Source organism: Mandrillus leucophaeus, unplaced genomic scaffold (genome assembly GCF_000951045.1).
Source record: "Mandrillus leucophaeus isolate KB7577 unplaced genomic scaffold, Mleu.le_1.0 Scaffold160, whole genome shotgun sequence".
Lineage (NCBI taxonomy): Eukaryota > Metazoa > Chordata > Mammalia > Primates > Cercopithecidae > Mandrillus > Mandrillus leucophaeus.
The window spans coordinates 990,509-1,015,391 of record NW_012101588.1 but is presented as its reverse complement, the minus strand read 5'-3'; the positions used below and the strand labels follow the sequence as shown (position 1 = coordinate 1,015,391).

The 24,883-nt window shown below is 43.4% G+C and overlaps 1 protein-coding gene across 1 annotated transcript in view; it reads left to right on the top strand.

The window, feature by feature from the left end:
- Window positions 1-24,883, top strand: part of IGF2R (insulin-like growth factor 2 receptor) — a 124,658-nt gene that overhangs the window by 36,065 nt on the left and 63,710 nt on the right. Inside the window, exons 7-13 of the mRNA XM_011975972.1 lie at window positions 8,833-8,965; window positions 11,333-11,462; window positions 13,679-13,784; window positions 16,672-16,834; window positions 17,061-17,226; window positions 18,530-18,633; window positions 24,632-24,796. Coding sequence (XP_011831362.1) covers window positions 8,833-8,965; window positions 11,333-11,462; window positions 13,679-13,784; window positions 16,672-16,834; window positions 17,061-17,226; window positions 18,530-18,633; window positions 24,632-24,796 — 967 coding nt within the window. The remainder of the gene's footprint in view (window positions 1-8,832; window positions 8,966-11,332; window positions 11,463-13,678; window positions 13,785-16,671; window positions 16,835-17,060; window positions 17,227-18,529; window positions 18,634-24,631; window positions 24,797-24,883) is intronic.

The following is a 24,883-nucleotide window of genomic DNA, read 5'->3' as shown; positions in this document are numbered from 1 at the left end:
TTGAAAGCTAAATATTAAGCAGTTAACTTAATAAATAGACCCATCTGTGAATAGCTTCAGTCTAAAAAATAAAATTTTGGGAAATTTATCCACAGAAAATAATAAAACTATCTACTTTGAAATGATGGCAGAGAACACGAATTTTTAGAATATTCTTTGGAAGAGGTAATTGAAATGATGCCAGTGTGTTATTTTGGAAATAAAACTTACAGGAATGTTTCACATAGTCGTGGTTCACTTGGTGACCGGGGCCTTTTTTACCCTGGGTGGGGGTTCGTCTTTGGCTTGAGTTCTTGCTGTGATGTGGAAGTTGGGCGCCCCTACTTCATGAAACTGTACCGCAGAGGTGTGGCCTCAGAGCCATGGTTTCTGTCCTGGGCAGGGAGTCTTGCAGCCTGGGGCCGTTTCACTATCTGAGCACAGACCCTGATGTAGTTTGGATTTTGTCCCTGCCCAAATCTCACGTTGAATTTTAATCCCTAGTGTTGGAGGTGGGACCTGGTGGAAGGTGATTAAATCATGGGAGTCCCTCATAAATGGTTTAGCACCATCCGCTCGGTGCTGTCCTCATGATAGTGAGTGAATTCTCATGAGATCTGGTGGTTTGAAACTTTCTGGTTGTTTCACTCTCACTCTCTTGTTCCTGCTTTTGCCGTGTGATATGCTTGCTCCTACTTCACCTTCTGCCGTGAGTAAAAGCTTTTTGAGGCTTCTCCAGAAGCTGAGCTTTGCTTCCTGTACCGCCTGCAGAACTGTGAGCCAGTTAAACCTCTTTTCTTTATATATTACCCAGTCTCAGGCATTTATAGCAGTGCAAAAACAACCTAATACAGACTGCTTGGGACTGGGCTGGCTTTTTTGGCCTGCAGCCAGCAATGGGACACAGGTGGGAGACTCACTGAGTTAAGGGCAATAGAACTTGGTGGGTCCTGCTATTGCCTGTTACGCTGTGGAGCTCAGGCTGCACCTCTTCTTACCACGTGGGCTCTTTGATGTAGTAGAGGTGCCTCTGTCCCTCCCTAGAATGTTGCCCTGGAGGCCCGGTGATCACCCCTGGGGCCAGTGCTTGTCTCGGCTGTTGGAGAGCCTGAATATGTGCTTGCCTGACCCAGCTCCACCCAGCTTTCCTTCCTCAACTTGCCTTGCTGGCAGAACACAAGATAGCGACAACGCTTAGGTGTCCAATGGCCCCACCCATTGTCTGGGACATGGGAGTAGTCTTCTCGTTAACAAAGGCCAAGCATAAATCCTGTTGCCACGACTGCAACTGCCTCTTTCCTGCAAGTACCACTCCTGGCCAGGAGGTGAACTTGCATAGCCCATCTGCTGACACAGCTGTGTATACAATTGCACAGTGCTACGGCAGGAGACAAGCTTTGCATGGCCTCAGTTACCATCATCCCTCACCATACCCTGGCTACTCAGAAGGCCTTGAGCCTGCTCACCGGCCTGGTATGTTACTACTACAACTGATATATGAGAAAGTCACCACACAAAACCTATCTATAACCAAGGAGTTCATCCAGAGTCTTTGCCGCTGAAAGCGTCCAGAAGCAAAGCCAAATAAAACTATGCAGCATACATTATAGTCAGATTCTCAAGGCAGGGGGGAACCCTCTAGTCAAAGCAAAAGAAAATTCAAACCAAAAAGTGACAGTTTCTCTAGATGAGAAGGAACCAGGGTAACAATTCTGGAAATATGGAAAAACATGGTGTTGCAACACCCTGAAGGATCATATTAATCCTCCAGAAACAGATCCTAACCAAAGTGAAATGCTTGAAATACTAGATAAAGAATTCAAAATGTTAATTTTAAAGAAGCTTAATGAGATACATGAGAAAGTTGAAAACCAATACAAAGAAATCAGAATATCAACCCAGGATATAAATGAGAAATTTACCAAAGAGATATTTTTAAAAAATCAAATAGAATTTCTAGAAATGAAAAATGTATCATGGGAATTATAAAATACAGTTGAAAGCTTCCACCGTAGACTAGACGAAGCAGAAGGAAGAATCTCAGAACTTGAAGACAGGTCTTTTGAATTAATCCAATCAGACAACAAAGATTCAGAGGAAGTGAACAAAGCGTTTGAGAAGTATGGGACTACATGAAACATCCAAACCTATGAAGCATAGATATTACTAAGGGAGAATAACAAAGTCTGGAAAACGTATTTGAGGAAGTAATTGATGTAAACTTCTTTAGTCTAGCAGGAGATCCAGACCTCCAAATATAAGAAGCTCAACAAATTCTAAGGAAATATGTTGCAAGAAGGACTTCACCACAACATGTAGCCATCGACTGTATGAGGTCAACGTGAAGGAAAAAATCCTATCCACGAGAAAAGTATCTAATCACCTACAAAGGAAACCCCATCAAACTAAATAGGGGACTTCTCAGGAGAAACTTATAAGCCAGAGAGATTGGGTTTCTGTTTTCAAGGTGCTTAAGGAAAAAAAAAACCTGTCAACCCTGAATTTTGTATCCTGCCAGAATAAGTTTCATGTATGAAGGAAAAATAAAGTCTTTCCCAGACATGCAAATGCTGAGGGAATTTGTCATTACTAGATGGGCCATACAAGAAATGCCCAAGGGAGGTCTATACAGGGAAACAAAAGTTTGATACTTGTTATCATAAAAACACACAAAAGTATAAACACTCTTATAAAACAATTATGCAAACAAGACCACAAAACAACTAGGAAACAGCATTATGACAGGAATAAAGCCTCATATTAATGTTAACTTTGAATGTACATGGATTAAATGTTCCACATAAAAGATACAGATTGGCAGAATGGATTAAAAAAAAAAAAAAAACCCAAAAAATGGAATCCACCCATATGCTGCTTACAAGAAAGCCAACTAATTGGTAAGACATAGACTGAAGCTAAAGGGATGGAAAAAGATATTCCAGGCAAATGGAAATCAAAAGCAAGCAGGGAGACCTATACTTAGATAAAACTGACTTTAAATCAACAATAGTAAAAAAAAAGAAAAAGATGGTCATTATATGATAAAGAGATTATTCAACAAGATGTAACAATCTTAAATATATATGCACCTAACTCTAGAGCACCAAGAATCATAAAACTACTACTAGTAGACTTAAGGAAAGAAATGAACAGCAATACCATAATAGAATTCAATCATTGAGAAAGAAAATCAACAGACACTGGACTTAAATTGGTTCAGGACCACGTAGACCTAACAGACATTTCTAGAACATTCTACTCACAACCGCAGAACATATATATTCTTCTCATCCATGCATGGACTGTTTTTCGAGATGGACCATACGTCATACCAAAAAACAAGTCTCAATAAATTGAAAAAAAACCCAAAATGATACCAAGTATCTTCTCAGACCACAGTGGAATAAAACTAGAAATCAATTCCCAGAGGAACTCTCATAACTATGCAAATAATTGGAAATTAAATAGCCTGCTTCTGAATGAATTTTGCGTCAACAATGCAATTAAGATGGAAATTAAAATTGAAACAAGTGAAAATGGATACGCAACATAAAACCTCTGGGATATAGCAAAAGCAGGGCTAAGTGGGAAATTTATGGTGTTAAATGCCTACATCAGAAATATAGATCACAAATTAACAACCTAATACCACACTTCAAGGAACTAGGAAAAAAAAAAAGAAAAAACCAAATTGAAACCTAGCAGAACAGAAGTAACAAATATCAAAGCAGAACTAAATGAAATGGAGAACAAAACATGCAGTACGAAAGATCAACAAAATGAGAAATTGGTTCTTTGAAAAGATAATGTTCATAGAATGCTGGTCAGATTAACCAAGAAGAGAGAGTATTCAATCAGAAATGAGAAAGTAGACGTTACAGCTGATACCACAAAAAAATCATCAGAGACTACTATGAACATCTGTGTACTGACAACCGAGAATTTAGAGGAAATGTATACATTCCTGGAAACATTCAACTTCTTGAGATTCAACCAGGAAGAAATAGAAATTCCAAAAAGATCAATAACAAGTATTGGAACTGAATCAGTAATTAAAAAAAAAATCCTCCCAACAAAAATAGCTCAGTACCAGACAGATTGACAGCTGAATTCTACCAGAGGCACAGGGGAGAACTGGTACAAATCCTACTGAAACTGTTCCCAAAAATCAGAGGCAACAATCCTCCCTAACTCATTCTTTGAAGCCAGTATTATCCTGAAAACCAAAGCCAAACAAGCACACAAGGAGAAAAGAAAACTATAGACCAATATCTATGATAAACCTAGATTCAAAAGTCTCAACAAAATACTAGCAAACTGAATATAACAGCACTTCAGAAAAATAATACATCACGATCAAGTGGGTTTTATTCCAGGGTTGCAAGGATGGTTCAGTGTATGCAAATCAATCAATGCGATTCACCATTTAAACAATTAAAAACAAAAAATGTATGACCATCTCAGGAGATACAGAAAAAGCATTTGATGAAATTCAACATCCCTTAATGAAAAAAACACTCAAAAAATTATTAGAAGTGACATACCCCAGAATAATAAAAGGCATATATGACACAACCACAGCCAGCATCATACCTAACAGGGAAAAGTTGAAAGCATTTCCCCTAAGAAGTGGAACAAGACAATGATGCCCACTTTTTCATCTCTCCTATTCAACATAGTACTGGAAGTTCTAGCTAGAGCAGTCAGGCAAGAGAAGGAAAAGGCATCCAGATCAGAAAAGAGAAAGTCAACGTGTCTGTGTGTGCTGATGATATGATCTTACACTTAGAAAACTCTGAAGATTCCTCCAAAAGTCTCTTAGATATGATACATGAATTCAGTAGTTTCAGGATACAGAGTCATTGTACAAGAATCAGTAACATTTCTACACATCAATAATGATTAAGCTGAGAATCAAATCAAGAACTCAATCCCATTTATAATTGCTAAAAAAAAACCCCACTAGAAATACATTTAACTAAGGAGGTGAAAAATCTCTACAAGGAAAACTATAAAACACTGATGAAAGAAATTGTAGATGGCACAAACAAATGGGAAAACATCTCATGCTCATGGATTGGAAAAATCAATATCATTAAAATGATTATGTTGCCGAAAACAATCTACAGATTCAATGCAATTCCTATCAAAAGCCAACATCATTTTTTACGGAATTAGAAAAAAGTCCTAAACTTCAAGTGGTTCCCCCCAAAAAGTCTTAATAGCCAAACCAATCTTAAGGAAAATGAACAAAGCTAGAGGCATCACATTACCTGACTTCAGATTATAGTGGAGGGCTATAGTAATCAAAACAGCTAGTGCTGATATAAAAATAGTCACACAGATCAATGGAACAGAATAAAAAACTCAGAGTCAAAGCTACATACTTAAAACCAACTGATCTTTGACACAGTTGACAAAAACATACACTGGGGAAAGGACAGTCTGTTCAGTAAATGGTTCTGGGAAAACTGGACAGCCATGTGCAGAAGAATGAACCTGGACCCCTGTCTCTCACCACATTTTAAAAATAACTCAGGTTGGATTAACGACTTGAATGTAAGGCCGCCTGAAACTATAAAATTCCCAGAAGAAAACCCAGGAAAAACTCTCGGATCTTTGCCTAGGCAAAGAATTCATGACTAAGACTTCAAAAGCAAATGCAACAAAAATAAAAATAGACAAATGGACTTAACTTAAAAACTTCTGCACAGCAAAATATATAGTCAGCAAAGTGAACAGACAACATACAAAATGGCCACAAGTGTTTTTAAACTATACATCCAACAAAGGATTGATATCCAGAATCTACAAAGAACGCAGACAACTCAACAAGAAAAACCACAATCCCATTAAAAAGTGAGCAAAGGACATGAACAAACATTTCTCTAAAGAAGACACAAATGGCCAAGAATCTCCTAAACATGCTACACATCACTAATCATCAGAGAAATACAAATCATTATAAAACCACAATGAGATACCGTCTTATACCAGTCAAAAATGGCAATTATTAAAAAGTCAAAAAACAACAGATGTTGGCAAAGTTGCAGACAAAAAGAGAACGCTTATACACTGTTGGTGGGAATGTAAATTAGAATGACCTTTATGGAAAATAGTATGGAAATTAATCAAAGAACTAAAAGTAGAACTACCATTTGACCCAGCAATTCTCACTACTGGGTGTCTACACAAAGTAAAAGAAATCTCTGTATCAAAAAGATAACTGCACTTATTTGTTTATTGTGGCACTATTCACAGTAGCAAAGATATGGAATAAACATAACTGTCCACCAACGGATGACTAGGTAAAGAACACACACACACACACACACACACACGTATATCATGGAATACCACTCAGCCATAAGACAGAATGAAATCCTGTGTTTTGGAGTAATATTGATGGAACTTGAGGACATTATCTTGAGTGAAATAACTTAGTCAAACACCACATATTCTCACTTATAAGTGGGAACTAAATAATACATATACATGGACACAGAGACTGGAATAATAAATATTGGAGCTTCAGAAAGGTGAGAGGGTGGGAGGGCAGTGAGGGATGAGAAATGAGAAATTCCCTAATGGGTACAATGTACAGTATTCCAGTGCTGGTTACACTAAAAGCACAGACCTCACCACTGTGCATTATCCATGTAATACAACTGCACTTGTTCCTCCTGAGTCTGTATAAAACAAACAAAGAAAGAGGCACCCTCTTAAAGCACAGGGTCTTGCCAACTCTAACAATGGGGTTTCTTGATGTTTTTTAAAATAAAAAGACCATTAGTTCATAGGTATGAGAGACTGGTCATAAATTAGAACCAAGTAAGGATGGATTGAAATACCCAGAGGAGGAATTCATCTTCACAGTTTATGGAACAAATATGGAACAAATATTTACTGAGCTCCCGCTATGTTCGAGGCATCATTGTTAGCCTGCAGTGACAAACCCTTGACCTCAAGGAGCCTCTATTCTAGTGGGAGGAAAAGGATAAAACTCAACAGATGACAGTACCTAGTATCATACATCACAGCGCTGTGAACAGAAGTGAGGCTGAGTGTGGGAGACAGAGAGAGGCGGAGAGTGCTGTTTTAGGTAAAGGTGTCAGAAGAGGCTTCACTAAGGGTGGTGTTTCATCAGAGATGTGAATGAAGTGAGGGAAGGAGCCATGTATGTATTGGGGGAAGCACATCTCAGGCAGAGAGGACTTGTAGTTTCAGGAGGGCAGAGTTGCATCAAGAGGTGAGTGTGGCTGTGTGGAGTGAGGAGAGTGGTAGGTGAGGGCGGTGTCATGAGGGAGTTTGAGTCTCCTTCTCAGTGTAGTGGGAAGCTGCTTTGAACAGGGAGGGGTGTGGCCTGATTTAATTCTGAAGTGCTAATCCTGTGCTTGTGGAGACTTGGGCTGAGGTCGTAGGGCATTGAAGCTGGAATTGGGGGGCCAGTTGAGATACTATTGCAGGCAAGAGATTGCAGTGGCTTGGACAGAGTGGCAATGGTGGAGGTGATAAGGGAGTGGATCCAGGATTTAATCTGAAGGGACAACTAGCAGGACTTGCCGATGGTTGGATGTGAGAGAACTTGGTGGTGGGACGGGGTCCTCAAGGTTTTGGCCAAGCAGCTGGTTGAATGATGGTGCCATTTGTTGAGATGAGCAACAGTGGGGGCAACAGTAGGTTTTGGGGGAGAAATCAAAGGCTCATTTTAAATACATGAAATTTCGGATGGTTTTGTGTATGCAAGTGATGATGATAAACAACAGCAATAAATAACACTGATGCCAACCTGCCAGGAGCTGTACCCCAAGCTTCACATACCTTAGCTCACTCAGGCCTTACAGCAGCCCTGTGAAGGAATAACTGTCATTATTCCAGCATGGCACATGGGGAAACTGAGGCATGGAGGTTAACTTCATTCATGGTTATGCAAAGTGTTCATGCCAGAGTTTGAACCCCAAGCATTCTGCTTCGAGTCTGTGCTTATAAACATAGCTTCTGCTATTGTTGGCTGTGGAAGCCTGCAGTTCTGCAGAAAGGTGAAGGCTAGAGACATGAAATTGGGAGTCATTGGCAGACATTTGTAACCATGCACGAGGTCACCAAGGGACTGGGCATAGACAGGAAAGAGGGCTGCTCAGTAAGCTGTGGCACACCTCTGCATTGAGAGTCAGTTAGAGGGAAGGTGAGAGGTGTTTCCAGGAGGCTGAAAAATAGCAGGAAGTGGTACAGAAGAAAACCAGGAGCCTGTGGATGCAAGCCACAGGGAGAAGGGGTTTCAGGTGGTGGGGAATGATCAGGAGCATCCAATGCCATGAGAGACCATGTAACGGGAAGGCAGGACACCAGTGCTGGGTGTGTCAGCAGAGATGTGGGTGACCTGGTAAGCGGGGTTTTGATGGAGTGGGAGACAGCAAGCTGATGTGACTGTGTTCAAGAGAGAATGGAAGATAGGAAGAGGAGGAGATGTGTAGGGACGATTGAAGGAATTTTGCTCTAAGTTGCAGAGACATGAGATGATAGCTGAGGGAATGTAGGTACCAGGAAGGACATTTGTGAGGTGGTAGATCTCATGGCATGCTGAGAAAAACGATCTAGTGGAGGGAAAACCTGGCGATGCAAGTGAGAGATGATTGCAGAACAGTCCTCATGTAGCAAAGAAGAGATACTGAAAAGAACGCAGAGGAGCCAAGACGCTTATTGACCTTTGCCCGAGTTCTTTTGTTATTAGGGGACACCATAGCATGATAGTCCCTAAAGAACGAAGAGCAGTGTTGTGTGACGTTGGCCATAAGCTTTCCTGATTGAGCCAGATGTGTATTGAAGACTCGCTTTTCTCTTCCTCCCTTCCAGGTGCCGTGCTATGTGTTTGATGAAGAGTTGAGGAAGCATGATCTCAATCCTCTGATCAAGCTTAGTGGTGCCTACTTGGTGGATGACTCCGATCCGGACACTTCTCTATTCATCAATGTTTGTAGAGACATAGGTATGAATCTTTGTGGAGCTGAGGGGGTGGTGGTGAGGGATTTCTTCTGTGGCTTCGATATCTTTGCGCTTCTACCTTTATTTCTGTTTGCACATCCATGTTTCTGAGTAGGCCCTCTAAGAAAGCTTTTGTCCCAAAAAATGTTGTCTTTGCACAACCCACCTCTTCTCCCCTAGTAGATTCCATGCCTCCTCCCCAACCCCTGCAGATTCCATCCTAACTGTTGGTCCATTCCATGTGGGTGTTCTCTCGGCCAGACACCTTGGGTTTCAGGATTCTACAGTAGTGAGGGTCGGTCTTGTTCTCTGTGTGCCTGAATCCCTTGGCTCTGAGTTATGGGCTGGGTAAAAAAGAAAAAAGGATGATCAAGGACTTGGGTGCTTGGCCGGGATGCGTATTTTGACCCAAACTGACTTGTTCCTAACTTTCTCTGTACTTGCCAGAACTGGTGTGAGAAGCTTTAGCTTTAGAATTTTTGATAAATTAACTAAAGGCCACAAATAAATGGTCTTTATTTAAAAAGGGCCATGAAGAGTTTTACTAAGACTTTGACTAGCCTTCAGCTAGTTTTACTAAGCCAGGTTTCTAAAACCCAGCTTGATGTTTCTCTCAAGGGCTGTGAATTGTTAGTCCTGTAGGCCAGATCTTGTCTTTCTACAGTGCTAGCCATGAGTAAATTCTGTGGTGACTAGTGAAAAGGTCATTTTTAGTGTTTTTCTTTGTTTTTTATTTCTCAAATAGTACATAATGCTTTACCCTTAGAAAAGTTTGGAGAAAATTTTTAAAAACTCAATACGTGGTACTGCTGGTTAGTAGATGAGTATTAATTTATAATTATTCTTTAAATTGTACATATACATTATGACTATCTTGTTTGTGTATTGTTTCTAAACAGTTAAAAACAGTAAATATACCCCATTCAGGGCTCACCAAAAGTAACCAGTGATAACTAGATTTTTTTTGTGTGTTAGAGTATTACATCTTTCTTTTGTTCTCCAAGGATAACCTTTATTGGTTTTTTGGAAAAAGACTAATACAGTCTTTGTCTTAAATGGGTCTGTAACTCAAGTTTGGTATAAAGTTGATGAGTTGTAGATTATTGAATTCTGAAATAATATGCTGTTTTGATTTGAAAAGCATTTAGGTTTCTGGTCTTTTAACATGTTACAGATCATCTGAATTTGCTGGGTATTTTCTTACAAAAGTTTTTTCTTTCCAATTTACTGGCAATTTGAGTTGAGCTTGAATGACTTTGATTCATAGTAGAGGTTCCCTGGTTTTTACTCAGACATTCTCCATTCCCAGGAAATTGCTCCAAGTCTCAAACCAAGATCAAATGTGACCTTCAAACCCTTGTGGATAGTGTTGGACTTGCTACCACGTGCTTACCTCCTTGCATTCTCAGGGCGCTTGCCGTATATTCTGCCTTTGGTATACCAAGTGGATTGTCTTACATTGAGTCCCCATGAGGGCAAGGAGCCTGTGGCACAACAGATACCATAAGTGGAACAAAGCAGTCCATTTGTGACATTTCATAATTCCACATAATTTCATAATTGTTTGGAAGGCTTGAGAGTTAAAGGTTTGCTTACCTTTTCGCTAGCTGGTGCCTCCTTATTGCAGAAGGTAGGTGCTGGTCTAGGCACTGGATTATAGCATTGAACACACCACAGTTCCTGTTTTCCTGGAGCTTTAGTTAGATGGGAGAAAAGATACATAGTCAACAAATAAATCCCAAAGTATACTGTGTAAGGTATTGGGTCATGATCATAGAAATGAATGGTAAAGAGCAACCCAGCTGTAATCATAGCTGTTGCTACTGGCAATCTATTAAGCCTGCATGATGTTCTGGACATATTCTGGGTATGTTCTCATCTTTAATCCTCCCCGAAACCTGTGCATTAGCACACTGGCAATTGGATAGTTTCGTAGTTAGACCAACGTTATAGAGATAGTAAGTGGTTAATTTAGGATTTGAACCCAGAGCTGTGGGTTCTTTCCACTAATCTCCTAATTGTTCCAGTCATCTGTGGAGTGCCTGCATTTTCTAGTCTCTGTAGCTTGAAAGGGGATAATGCTAACGTTGTTGTACCTCAAGCAGAGGATGGGTACATTTGTTAATTACAAATAACATCATAGCCCGTTTCCTGGGCACCTCTTATATACCAGTGCAGAGCCAGTACTTTACGTTCCTTCGTCCTGAGCTTTGTTTGCAGAGGGTTAATGGCTTGCCCAAGGTTTCAGAATAGTTACTTAGGGAAACTTCTAGGAATTCAGTAATTTGTTTAAAGGGACCCTGGATCTAAGGGTATGTGTGGTTATCACTCCTGACACGTAATCTGATTTAATGTAATACGTGATTTTCAGACACACTTCGAGACCCAGGTTCACAGCTGCGGGCCTGTCCCCCTGGCACTGCCGCCTGCCTGGTAAGAGGAGACCAGGCGTTCAATGTTGGCCAGCCCCAGGAAGGACTGAAGCTGGTGCGCAAGGACAGGTCAGCCGAGGCCTCCGATGTTGTTGGTGTTTTTAATTTCCAGCAAGAACTTGGCTTTCAGGGAGCTGCAGGAACATCCTTTTTCAGCAGGGCTTGGGATAGTCCCTGCAGAGTTACCGTCGTAAGATTGTTAGTCATTGCTGTGAGTCAGAGAGTCTGGTATGCTTGTCTGCTTTCTAATCATTTGTCTCTTACAGCAGTAAAAATATATCTCATGATCCAATCCATAGTACATACCTTTATTTGCCCCATGAAATAAAGCCTATCTTAAGGTGCCATCTGATATTTTTCATTCTGTGGCACCCGTGAAATTGATTTTGTGTCCATTGTTGTCTTGGGAGGGCAAGAGACAGGAGGGACAGTTTGCTGGTGACCTTCACTGGGACGTGACAGGCACCCTGGTTCCTGGCGGGGAATGGCGTTCCTTATAACAGGCTGTGCTGTGTACACATGCTCTGGTACTGCCTTTGTACCTTACCTTGGCAGACATATGCATTTCTCCAGTGTGTTGCTCATGACCATATCCTGAACTTAGATCAAGGATTCACATTTTCTCCCCGTTTAGGGGCCTTTAGTAGACACCTTGTTGTGCTTGCTCTAGTCTGGAGCTTGTGGCATGTCTGGGTAGGGAGCATGTGCAATTATAGATGGCACTCTGTCCAAAGAAAAGACTTGAGCATAACCTAAGGGGAGAAATGTTTGGAATTTTCTATATGTGTGTCTGTATTAGTTTACTCAGGCTGCCATAAGAAAATATGACAGGCTGGGTAACTTAAACCGCAGAAATGTATATCCTGCACAGTCTAGAGGCTGCACGTCTGAAGAAGGTGTCACCAGGGCTGGTTTGTTCTGAGGCCTCTCTCCTTGGCTCGTTAGATGGCCATTTTCTTTCTGTGTTTTCACATGGCCTTCCCTCTGCGGGGGGGGTGTGTGTCCGAATGTCCTCTTCTAATAAGGACACCAGTGATTTTGGGATTAAGGCTCACCCATATGACCTCCTTTTCCCTTGTTCACCTTTTTAAAGGCCCTGTCTCCAAATACAGTCACTTGCTGAGCTGTGGCTTAGGCCTTCAACATAAAAATTTTGAGGGGAAACAGTTCAGTCCCTAACAGAGTCTTCAAGGTGACACATCGGTAATTCTTAATATGAATGAGTGTGAGTGACGATGTAGTAACATGTGGGACACTGAGCAAAACTGTGAACTTCTCTGGTGGGAAAAAGCAGATCATCTCTGATCAGCTATTCTCTAGCAGGCAGCCAGGAGCACTGGGCCCATTCCACACTGAGTGAGTGAACTCTGGTGGTGGGGCCGTGTTGGATGGTGGTTTGGGTAGTGGAAGAGAACCCCACCCAGTTCAGTCCCTGCTGGGCAGGTGCTCTGGGGTTAAGACAAAACAAAACTTTGGCTGGCACTTAGAATTTATTGTGTAAAGAGGAAATGATTGACTAGCCTTGTGGGCAAAAATGCAATTGGCCTACTTGTCTGCTTTTTTTTTTTTTTTTAATTTTGTTATCTCATTTACAACATTTTTTTATTTGTTTGCTTTAGTCAAATGGTGTTTCTTCCTTTTTTTAAAAAAGTACTTTTTTTTGTTCCTTTTTTCTTTCCTTATTCTGGGACATGAAGCAGATCAAACAGGTTTTTTTTTCTTTTTTTTGTTTTTGTTTTTGAGATGGGGTCTCACTCTGTCATACAGGCTGGAGTGCAGCGGTGTGATCTCGGTTCACTGCAGCCTCCGCCTCCCTGTTCAAGTGATTCTCCTGCCTCAGGCTCCTCAGTAGCTGGGACCAGAGGTGTGCTACCATGCCCAGCTAATTGTAGTTTTGGTAGAGATGGGGTTTCGCTCTGTTGGCTAGGGTGGTTTTGAATTCCTGACCTCAGGTGGTCCACCATCTTGGCCTTCCAAAATGCTGGGATTACAGGCGTGAGCCACCGCGCCCAGCCAGGTTTTCTTAATATATCAAATTTATGTGTTGGTCACTTTATTTATTTGATTTTTAACAAAATAACACCCACTGGGGTTTACTTAGAACTTTTTTTTTTCCCAAATGGAAATGAAATGAAGTCATTTTATACCATAGCTTCTTTTATATTTTGATATTTCTTCTGCTACCTTCTCCCCACAAGTGAATGTGCTGAATGCTCAGGGAGGCATGTGAATTTGGATGCACTTTATACTTTTGTAATATTCTTTTCTCAATGTGGCTCTCCCAGGCTTGTCCTGAGTTACGTGAGGGAAGAGGCAGGAGAGCTAGACTTTTGTGACGGTCACAGCCCCGCAGTGACTATTACGTTTGTTTGCCCGTCGGAGCGGAGAGAGGTAAGTGACTTGTCTCCTGGTAACTGTAATGTGGCGCAGGTTAGCCTGGGTTGCCCACGCGAACGCGTGTCTGGGCTTGGGGCAGGGTGGGTCTGGGTGCAGGAAGCTGGGAGCCATGACAGAGGCACTGGTGGGCTCTCAGGAGGAGACGAGCTTCCTGGGATAGCTTCTGTCACATGAAGCTCACTCGGGGAGAGCTGTTTGCATTTTGCCTTTTGCTTTTTTACAGCAACCCGGAGGGGCCTCCACATATAATGGGATGGTTTTTTGTTCTAGTCTCTGTGAGACGATTTTAAGTAGTTTATGGGCAGATATTTTTGTTTTTGTAGTTGGATTGTTTTAGTGAATAGTGGAAAAATGCAGTATAATTTCAAGCCTGTGATTTCTGATGAGAAGCGTTTCCCTCCCTCTCTTTTCCCAGTCGGCCCCTAAACCCCCACCCATGCCTTCCCCCCTCCTTCTCATCACAGGCCAATTTATTGCTGTGCACTCTGCTGTGGATGAAATCTCCAGTGCAGTTGTAAACTCTTTGAGTGTAACTGCTGAGACTTACTTGTCCTTGAGTCCTCAGTGCCTGTTTAAGTGTTTTAACCGGGGGCAGGTGCTGATGGAAAGGAGGCATCCCCCAGGGAGGAAGGGATAGGGCAGGGCTTTCCTTTAGTTTCTTTCTGCCTTCTTAGTAATAGGGTGAAGTAGGGAGGGGCTGAATTCTTTTGCAGAGAACCACACTCCCCTTCCCCCAAGCAAATGTGGAATTTGCTCTGACGTCAGGCTGGCAGCTGGCCTGGTGTGTGTGGGATATGGAGACAGTGCTGGGCTCAGCTTTCCACTTTCTGTCCCCAGACTTCCACGTCCATGTACTGTCAACTGAATGAAGGCCTGAGTGTCTGATGTTTGTTCTGAGTATGAATGGGGAGGAATATTTATTCACACTTTTCATTTGTACCTACACATGTGAGTTGAAATCTCTTAAGCCCAGTGAGATGTTCTCAGGCGGTGGTGGTTTTAGTGTTTTCCCTTTTTATTTGCTCTACATTTGGTAAGAATCATTTTACTCTATGAGAATCAAGAGAATTGGGAGTTTTCCTCCTTTTTCCTCGAAGGGGTATGAGGCATTTCTTGGTGTTAGAAGAAGAGGCTGATTTGGTATTACTGGGGCAAGAGGTTCCTTTTTTTTTTTTTTTTTTTTTTTTTTAAAGACAGGGTCTCGCTCTGTCACCCAGGCTGGAGTGCAGTGCCACGATCTCAGCTCACTACAATCTCTGCCTCCTCAGTTTAAGCAGTCCTCCCACTTCAGCCTCCTGAGTAGCTGGGACTACAGGTGTGCACCACCATGCCTGGCTAATTTTTGTATTTTTAATAGAGATGGGGCTTTGCCATGTTGCCCAGGCTGGTCTTGAACTCCCGGGCTCAAGTGATCCACCCACCTCGGCCTCCCAAAGTGCTGGGATTACAGGTGTGAGCGACTGCGCACGGCCAGGTTTCTTTTCAAGCTTGACTATTCACTGGGCAGACCTTGTGTGACATGTGCTTGGACACTGTAATACTTGGGAGGTTTGTTTAAGCATTTACGGTTTGCTCATTGAATCATTTTAGGAACTGGTATTTAGTAAACACTCACCTTGTCATATAGATCTTTTTAAAAATGCTTGATTTATTTACTGGATTTACATACTGTAAAATGCACTGGTTTTTTTTTTTTCCAGTACAAGTCAGTGGTTATTAGTTTTTTTTTTAGAAGTGTGCAACCATCATCACAGTCTAAATTTTACATTTCCGTCACCCCAAAAAAGAAACCTCCTTCCCATTAGCAGTCTCTTCCCATTCACACCCCAAGCCCTGGTAACTGTGCACCTTCTTCCTGTCTCTGTGGATTGGCTTTTTTCGGATGTTTTATGTCAGGAGAATCCTACACTGTGTGGCTTTCTGTGCCTGGCTTCTCTTATGGAGCCCTGGGGTCTGCATCACCGTGTGTCAGACTGCACTGAGCCACGTGGGCAGAAGCATCGATTTTGAGTCAGACAGAAGAGGGTTGGGCCTGCAACTCTGCAACTTACTAATTGTGTGCGACCTGTTTGTAAACCTGTCACCTAGTGCCTGGCGTGTTGCAGGTGCTCAGTGCGTATTTATGGAACGAATGGTGCTGGAAAGCAGCACTGCTGTGCCCGGTGCTAAGCCCAATAAGATGTGTCTCCCAAGGATGGTTAAAAAGATGGCAGTGACATTCCTGGTGAGCAGGGACCCCATCAACCCCCTTCATGGCTCTCATCAAAGATGATTGGTGGAGCTCCCACTCTGTAGAAGCAATACAGTGGCAGAATCGGGTTTGTGTCTGGGTGGTGCCCTGGCTTCACCCGGGAGCAGGTGTGGGTACAGATGTGGTGCCCAGGATCCCACAGGGGTTGTGGACCGTGCCCTTGGATGTGCACGCGTGTGATGACGTTCACTCAGTGTCGGGCTTGCACCACTCCAGCAGCACCTTGTGGAAAGCGGTGAATGGACCATGCATCCTGCACGGCCTGTTAGCGCTTGCCGACGTCCTAGTGATTGCCACACGCCACTGAGTCCAGGTGCTCGCTGGCCAAAGCTTGAGTGTCTCTCTGAAGGTGACTAGACTAGAAAGAGAATAGAGTGTACAAAGTTAATGGAGGTGTTACAAATCAAATGGAAAAAAAAAATAACAGTTTAGAAAAAAAAGTAACTTTACTGAGTTGTTATAAGTCAAATAATCTTAATGTGTTAGAGGCAATTCATGATTCAAAAAACAGAAACAGCAAAATGTAGAAACCTAACAACCTGTCTTTGAGCTTTTCATAAGTGTGGAAAATCTGCACTTAAGCCACATGAAACATTTTTTATTTTGCCTCTTTCACATTGTTCCCAATAGGGCACCATTCCCAAACTCACTGCTAAATCCAACTGCCGCTATGAAGTTGAGTGGATTACTGAGTATGCCTGCCACAGAGATTACCTGGAAAGCAAAACTTGTTCTCTGAGCGGTGAGCAGCAGGACGTCTCCATAGACCTCACACCACTTGCCCAGAGCGGAGGTAAGCAGGCGCCTTCTGCTTCCTGGCGCTGCTTAGGAAGAAGGGGACTGAGAGAGGGTACGAGACAATAGGGGGCCATGTCAGTCCATGCCTGCTCCTGCGTTGGAGAGAGCTGTAGTTTGGGCTGGTGTTTCAGAAATAGAATTCAGGTTTGACTAAGTAATCCTGTAACCTTCTAATACCCGTTCATGTAAAACAAGCCTCTTGTTAATTTCCCTCTTTTTAGGTTTGCCCTATAGTTCAGATGGAAAAGAATATTTGTTTTATTTGAATGTCTGTGGAGAAACTGAAACACAGTTCTGTAATAAAAAGCAAGCTGCGGTTTGCCAAGTGAAAAAGAACAATACGTCTCAAGTCAAAGCAGCAGGAAGATACCAGAATCAGACCCTCCGGTACATCAACAACCTCTGTGTGCTTTTCCTTTTTCTTTGTGTTTCTTGAGACAGGGTTACACTCTGGCGCCCAGGCTAGAGTACAGTGGCGCGATCTCGGTGCATTGCAGCCTTGACTTCCCTGCCTCAAGTAATTCACCCACCTCAGCCTCCCGAATAGCTGGGACTACAGGCATGCACCACCATGCCTGGCTAATTGTGTAGAGATGAAGTTTTGCCATGTTGCCCACACTGATCTTGAATTCCTTGCCTCAGTGATCCTCCCACATTGGCCTCCCAAAGTGCATGGATTAGAGGCGTGTGCCGTGGGACCCGGCCTGCATAATTTTCAAGGGCATTGTGTGTATTCTTGTGAAACATAACTCCCTCTCCTTTTCTTCCTCTTTCCATTTTCCATAAGGTGCAGGGAAGTCAGTTACGCCAGCATTCCTTTCTATTAGACTTTGGCAAGTTGCCGTTTGTCACTAAACAATCAAATGTTTTTCCTGGCTTTAGAGTAAGAATGCTTCTGTTAGAACAGTTCACTTTATAAACTTGCCGTTTGTACGGAACCTACTGTAGGAAAATTACTTAATGAGTTGACAGTTGATAGGGCTTTTTTATTTTCAAATTTGTTTTTAAGGAGTTTTGATTTTTCTCTGGCAGTTTGAGAATCTCAAGCACCATCAACATTACAGAAAATTTTAAACAACTAAAACAGTGCATTCAGCACATTTCGTTTGACCCTTAACTTGGTAGTTAACCTTCAGAAAAGCAGGATGAAAATGCAGTTTTCTGAAAACGTGTTAGGGGCAATTACGATTCAAAAATTAGGAATAGAAAACTGCAAAAAACCCCAGAACTGGTCTTTGAGCTTTTTAAAAGCATGGAATATCTGCCGAGAAGCCGCATTTTAAACATTTTATTTTTGCTTCTTTCAAATTGTTCAGGATCAGTATTGTCCAAGGCCCCTCAGGCACGGCTGTGTTCATGGCGGCTGTTAGGAAGCCTGTCTAATTCTTGGGCGTTATTTATTTTGTACAAAATCTAAAAGTGAGAACAAGAGAAGTCTTCATGCTCACAGAAAACCTTCAGCACTTTCTTCCAGCCAGTTACTACTTTGAAGCGAGAGGATGTCAAGCCCATACATTTGGAACTCATTTCCTGTAGATATTTTTCCCTAGCTGGCTAGAGAGCTTGCTGTTTTAGATCAGTAGTGATTTGTTGATGCTATGCAAAAGGCTTAGTGTAGACATTTAAAAAGAGTCAGGTTTCTTTCTTGGTTCTCCCAAACACATTTGTCTTTATATTCACAAAAATCTAGATATTCGGATGGAGACCTCACCTTGATATATTTTGGAGGCGATGAATGCAGCTCAGGGTTTCAGCGGATGAGCGTCATAAACTTTGAGTGCAATAAAACCGCAGGTAAGTGTGCACTGGAGTTCAGCCCCTCCTCTTTCCATTCGTGGGCATGTGCTTGTGTGTGTGCACAGGCGTGTTCTTGGAAGTGAACATTGAATGGAGGAGTCAGATGCCGTCCTTTGGACTGGCCAGCTCTAGCCCCCAGACTGGGTTTTTTTCTATTGGAGTAACACTTTCCCCACCCCCACTGCCCCAGTGGACACACACATCCTGTTTGCATTTTCCTCGGTTCTCTCTGTTTGTTTTGGGAGTGGGCCCAGCACTGAGCTTGTTGGGAAAGTTTTCGTCTTGCATTTTGGTGCACACTAAACTACAGCAAGGACAGATTCGGCAGGGGCGAGATGGCTTGCCAGTTTTGTTTGAGGGACCTCTTCTTTTATGTAATGAGTGTCAAGGTAATCCTTTTTGCAAAGTGGTGAGCCTGTGGTAGAGTTTGGATCTGGGGATTGCACAATGTCACTGGGTACGTTGAAGCCGAAGGCGTGCATTTCTCCGAGTGATGAGAAGCACCCTTGAGTCACCAAGACACTGGCATTTCAAAAAGCGGTGCCACTGTCCATATCTTGACGATTGTAGACACCGTTGTAGCTGCCTCTGGGTTGGCAGCTGCGCCCAGGAGGTGAAGGTAGAAGTCATTCCTTAAAGAGAGTGGCTTAGTGTACTTATTAAAAACCACACCATCAGAAACTTGTGCCATCTGTTGACCCCCAGGCTGTGACTCCAGGCACCCTGCAGGGCACCCTACCACTGCTCAGAGCAGTTCTAGAGCCCATTCTGGGTTTCTGTAGTTTGCCCCAAGTGCTGCCACACCCAGAGGGTCTTTCTGGCCCTTGCTTCCGTGTGTTCTTCTATGGCAGAGCTTTGTGTGGCTTGGTGACAGGGTGGGTTGCTGCAGGATTCACTGTGGGATGAGGGAGAGGCAGCTGGACATGATGGGAACCTTGCTCTCGAGGCCTCCGGAGATGAGGTGTGCGTTGGGAGAGACACTTAGGCACCCCTGCCCTGGTAGCTCCGCAGCGCTGCGAGCGTCCTAGCAAGCAGGCCAAGATCCAGCCCGGGGTCTTCCGCTGGGAAGGCTTTCCAAAATGCCCCAGTAACTGCTGTTGTGGCACCTGCCCCTGGGGTGCCCTCGTTCACAGGTCTGCCATTGCTGTCCTTGTTCTCTGCGTGGCCGCTTTTGTTACTTTCCCAATACACACATTTTTTTAGTGCCTATTTGCTTAGGCTCTATGAGGCTGGAGGGTGTTGTAAGGATAGATGGCTCTCTAGGTGTTCACAGACTAGGAGCAGAGAGAGAGAAGGAGCATGAGGATGGAGGTTCAGGGCAGTGCTGCCAGAGTAGAGCTAGTGCTTAGTGTTGTCACTTCGCTCCTTTACCAGGAGGGAGGCACGAAGGTCAACTGGCTGGAGTCTGGGCTGGGTGCAGGGGCCAGGCAGTTAAGAGAGAAGGAAGTGCTGCTTGAGCCATGCTACGTTTAGGAACGTGCCAGTCCCGTGTTGGGGTGGCTGTAGGGCCTGGACCTCCAGACATTCAAAGGCATGGACCAGGGTAGCTGCAAGCGGGTTAGAGGCCGTGTATGGGGAATGTGGCTGAAGACGACCTGGAACGGTGAGTGTGCAGTATTGTAAGAAACTTGCATGTCCTGCAGAGGAGCTGGATTATATCTGGAAATCTATGAAGTCCCAAGGATTTTCAGCAGGGGTGTGACAGACATCTGACTCGTGAATGAGAAAATGCACCTCCCATCTGGTCTAAGCACTCCCTGCACCCCTCAGCTTCTCCATCATTCTCTCATCGCCCTCACCTCTTAGCTACCTACGCTACTAGCCTACTTAGCCGTGTCTGCACCCTGAATCACATCTCTCCTACTCGGTGTCCCCAGTCCCTAGGGATACAGCCTGTATCTTCCCCATGTGCCCAGCCCCTCTGATGCCCAACCTTGGTTCTGGCTCCCAGGTCACCCCAACTGGCTCTCCTGGACTTCTTGCTGGCTTGGGCTGTTCTGCTGTGGTCTGAGTCTCCCTCCAACTTCGTGATGACCTCCTTTGGCCCTGTTCTGTTCAGGGCTTTTTATTAATGACTTGGCCGAGATCTTTGAGAGTGTGCTGATCTCATTTGGGGATGCTGGGAAGACGGAATCATTATCCAGAAAGATTGAAAAGGATGAGCAGCATATGAGAAGGGCATTATGTCGTCTCAGACTTACAGGGAAGAGGTATGGGCATTGAGGAGCTGCCAGCCAAGCAAGCAAAAAACACAGGAGAGAAAAACCAAAGAACAGAAAGAAAGAAAAATAGAAAAAAATTAAAAAGACCCGCAGTGGAGTGGGGAGATCTTGCCTTGTGGTTATGAGCATGGATGAGGCCACACCCTCTGGATTTGGTTCCCAGCCGCCCTAGTTTTTAGTTACGAAACCGTGGGGCCCAGAGAGCATTTTGTCAAGCCCAGATGAGGTGAGGCTTGACAAAATGCTCCGTTTTTCTTTTCCGTTATAAAAATTTTCAAACACAGAAAGAACATTGAAACAAAAATTTACATGCCTGCCACTCTTAAGAGCCCTTGATGTTTTGGCAGATTTTTCTTGTAAGCCATGCGTCATTGATGGCCCATATCACCCCACCCTGATGCCAAGAAAGAACATTCCTTTATATAAATTCAGTACCATTGTTGTACTTAACAAAATTAACGGTGACATCCTGATATTAAAAACCCATGTTTTCCTAAACTGTTATCTTTATGATTGTAACAAGGAGCCTGGACAGAGAGATGTGAGGTGTTTTGTGGGAGGATTTTGAGCTGGTTCTCAGGCAGGAGTTGTATTAAAAAATACTTACAATTCCTTCCAGCTCTGTAATTCAGCACTCCAGACTTTGAGAGCAAACTATGTACTGCAAAATTAGTTCATTGTTACTTTGCTCGAATTTAAACTTAGAGTTTTTGAAGAAAATCCCTTGGTGGACTCTGTGTATTAGATAGATGTAGTAATGTATTTTTGAAGGTGAACGGGTGATAATTGGCTGTGTAATAGAAGTGTAGTTTAAGTTGGATCTCTAGGAATTATGCATGTGAATCTAAGGTTCATGCATTTTTCAGGATGTAAGTGTACCTTTTGGTCATAATGTTTTTTACCATTTGTTTAAATCTAGTTGTAAAGTGATGCTTTATTATTGGTGTTTCCTTTAAATAAGGATGTTAGATAATTTTTTGGAAGAGCAGAATTCATTAGGATAGGCTAATAAAAAACCACTCACAAATTTAAGTAGCTCAGCCCATTAAAGGTTTCTTGTCTTAGTTCAGTGCTAGTCCTTGGGGATAGGGTTGGGGTAGGGGGTGCAGGCTCTGCTCCATGTGGTCATTTGGGGACCTGCACTCTTTCCATCCTGTGTTTCTGCCATCTGTAGGTGTGACTTCCAAGGGCTCTGTAGGATGGTAACATCAATTTCCTTTGTTTTGTTTTTTCCCAGGCCAGAAATAAGTCACTTGGCCCAGCCTGAATAGCAGGGGAGGCTGGGAAATGGAGTTTAGCTATGTGTCTAGAGGAAAAATTAAACAAGTTGGGTAAGAGGTAGCATTGTTTTTGCCACAGAGAAATGGGTGCTGCTGCCTGCTCCTTAGGCAGAGAGCTCCTTGGTTCCATTTGAAAACCTTCCTTCCGCTTTTGCTGGAGTCGAGAGACTGAGGACACAAAGTGGTGTGCTGGAGAATAAACTCGAGCCTGTGGAGCCAGACTGGCAACTTGGGGATTGTGTGAGTGAGGGAGAGATTGTGCAGAGCTAATCCTAACATTGCTGATGAGCGGACAGAAACCATAGGCCTCATGAATAGTGATTTCTGAAGTCATAAGCCCAGTATGCTTAAAAATGAACCGAAGTGGTTTGGGAGAGGGGAGCACAACTTACTGTTCTGCTAACATTCTTTGAGCAATGAAGTAAGAATACGTGTAAGGTACATAGCAATGGTTATTTACAGTGGACTCTGCCTGCAGATTATTAGTACGTCTCAGATGCAAAACCAGCTCAAAAGTACGGACGAGTACTAGGACGATTTGTAGTGGTATTTAATTGTTTGTAAACTTACCTAGTAAAAGAAAAACGCAGTGAATGCTTCACGTTTGCAGAACACAAATCTTTTTCAATAGTGAAATGTGAATCCAGTAGGATTAAACTGTGTGTAAACCTTGTGGGCGGGATGAAGAGAGGCAGAGGCGCGTCATTATTGCTAAGTTAGTTCGCCGGCAAGCTCAGGGGCCAAACCAAACAGACAAAAAACACAGGAGAGAAAACCAAAGAAAAAAAGAAAAAAACCCCACAGTAGAGTGGGGAGATCTTGCCTTGTGGTTATGAGCATGGATGAGGCCAGACCCTCGGTCTGATTCGCACTGCCCTAGTTTTTAGTTATGAAACCATAAGCAAATTATTTAGGCATCCTAAATCTGCAAAATGGTGCTAAAATTGTACCTTTGTCATAGGGTTTTGAGGATCAAATAGATTAATATAGTCATGTGTTGCTTAACAATGAGAGTATGTTCTGAGAAATGTGTCTTTAGGTGATTTTGTCATTGTATGAACATCATAGAGTGTACTTAACACACACCTAGATGGTATATCTTGCTGCACACCTAAGCTATATGGTGTAGCCTATTGCTCCTGGGCTACAAGTGTGTACAGCACGTGAGTGTACTGAGTACTGCCGGCAGTTGTAACACAATGGAAAGTATTTGAGTATCTAAATATATCTAAACATAGAAAAGGTCCAGTAAAAATGCGGTATTACAATCTTTTGAGACCACTGTTGTATATGCAGTCTGCTGTTGACCAAATGTTATGCAGCACGTAACTGCATAAAGAAAGTACTTAAACAGAGCCTGTTTTTCTGCAGCTCGGCCTTATGTAGCTGAGATGCTGAGCTCAGTGCCTGGCTGTGACTGTGCTCAGTACAGGTTCACTGCTGTGGCTGGTAGTATAATTATAGTGATGACACTGTTAAAGATTTGGTAGAAATTACAATTGAAGTATCGTTTGCTCTTGATACAGAATCTTACTTCCCGTTTTCTTAGATCATTGCATAGCTTATGGTACCAAACCGCAAGGAGGCAGATCACATGGTGGGAGGCTCAGACAAGGATTATGAAACCATCAGGGTTGGGAAAAGGAGGGTTGTGCCCACGGCCCTCTAGTCTGGAAAGGTGCAGGCATAGGATTTCCAGCAAGGAGCAAGTCAGCAAAGCCTCCGAATCTCCACGTCCATGGGATGGGGACTTGACCTGTGAAGAGCTGGTTTTCAGACTTAGACCTGAACTATTCCTGCTGAGGAATGGGAAGTCTGGGGGGCTCACTCTTGGTGGAAGAAGAGGCTCAATTTGAGGAAGGTGTTACAGACAGGTGCACTGACGGAGCCACAGAATGCCAGCACTGTTTGAAGATGTGCCGCTAACATTGTTGGGCTGGCATAGGACCTTGCCGTGCTTTCACTGGGAGCAACTGACTGTAGGTGGTTTCCACCCTTGTTTTACTTTAGGGATGAGTCCCAGAGAACTTGTCTTGTTCACAGTCGCATCACGAAGTCAGTGGTGCTCAGGGAACTAGAGCTCCATTTCTGTCTTCTTTTCTGCGAGTCCCCAGTGTCACCCAGAGATGTTCAGAAGCCTCTGGGAGCTGATCATAGCCCGGGAGCAGAGGATCCCACTCACTGCCTTTGCGTTCCTCCTGCCTGCCCTTTTAATCTTATCTTCGAAGGCGCTGTACACGGCCTCTGTCAATGTCTCCCAAGGTGAAAGGCACGCTGGCCTGCCAGCCTGCCATCGAGGACTTAGGGTTAAGCATCTGAAGCTCAATAGAAGCCTCTGCCATCTCAGACCCCCAAGGTCTCTAAGAAAGTCTGGACCTGAATTTTTTCACTGGTCAGTTGGCATTGGTCCTGTTCAGTTTCTTCCTTGCTCCTTAGCTGTTCCTCAGTTTTGGTCACGTATGGAGTTTAAATTTCTCCTCTTGAATCGTACAGGTAACGATGGGAAAGGAAGTCCTGTATTCACAGGAGAGGTTGACTGCACCTACTTCTTCACATGGGACACGAAATACGCCTGTGTTAAGGAGAAGGAAGACCTTCTCTGCGGTGCTGTCGACGGGAAGAAGCGCTACGACCTGTCCGCGCTGGTCCGCCACGCAGGTACTGCCCTCCTTGCCGTGTGGGTCTCAGTCCATGTGTTCGTGGAACAATTTCCCTGAGTACTTTTGGAAATGCTGTTACTATTTT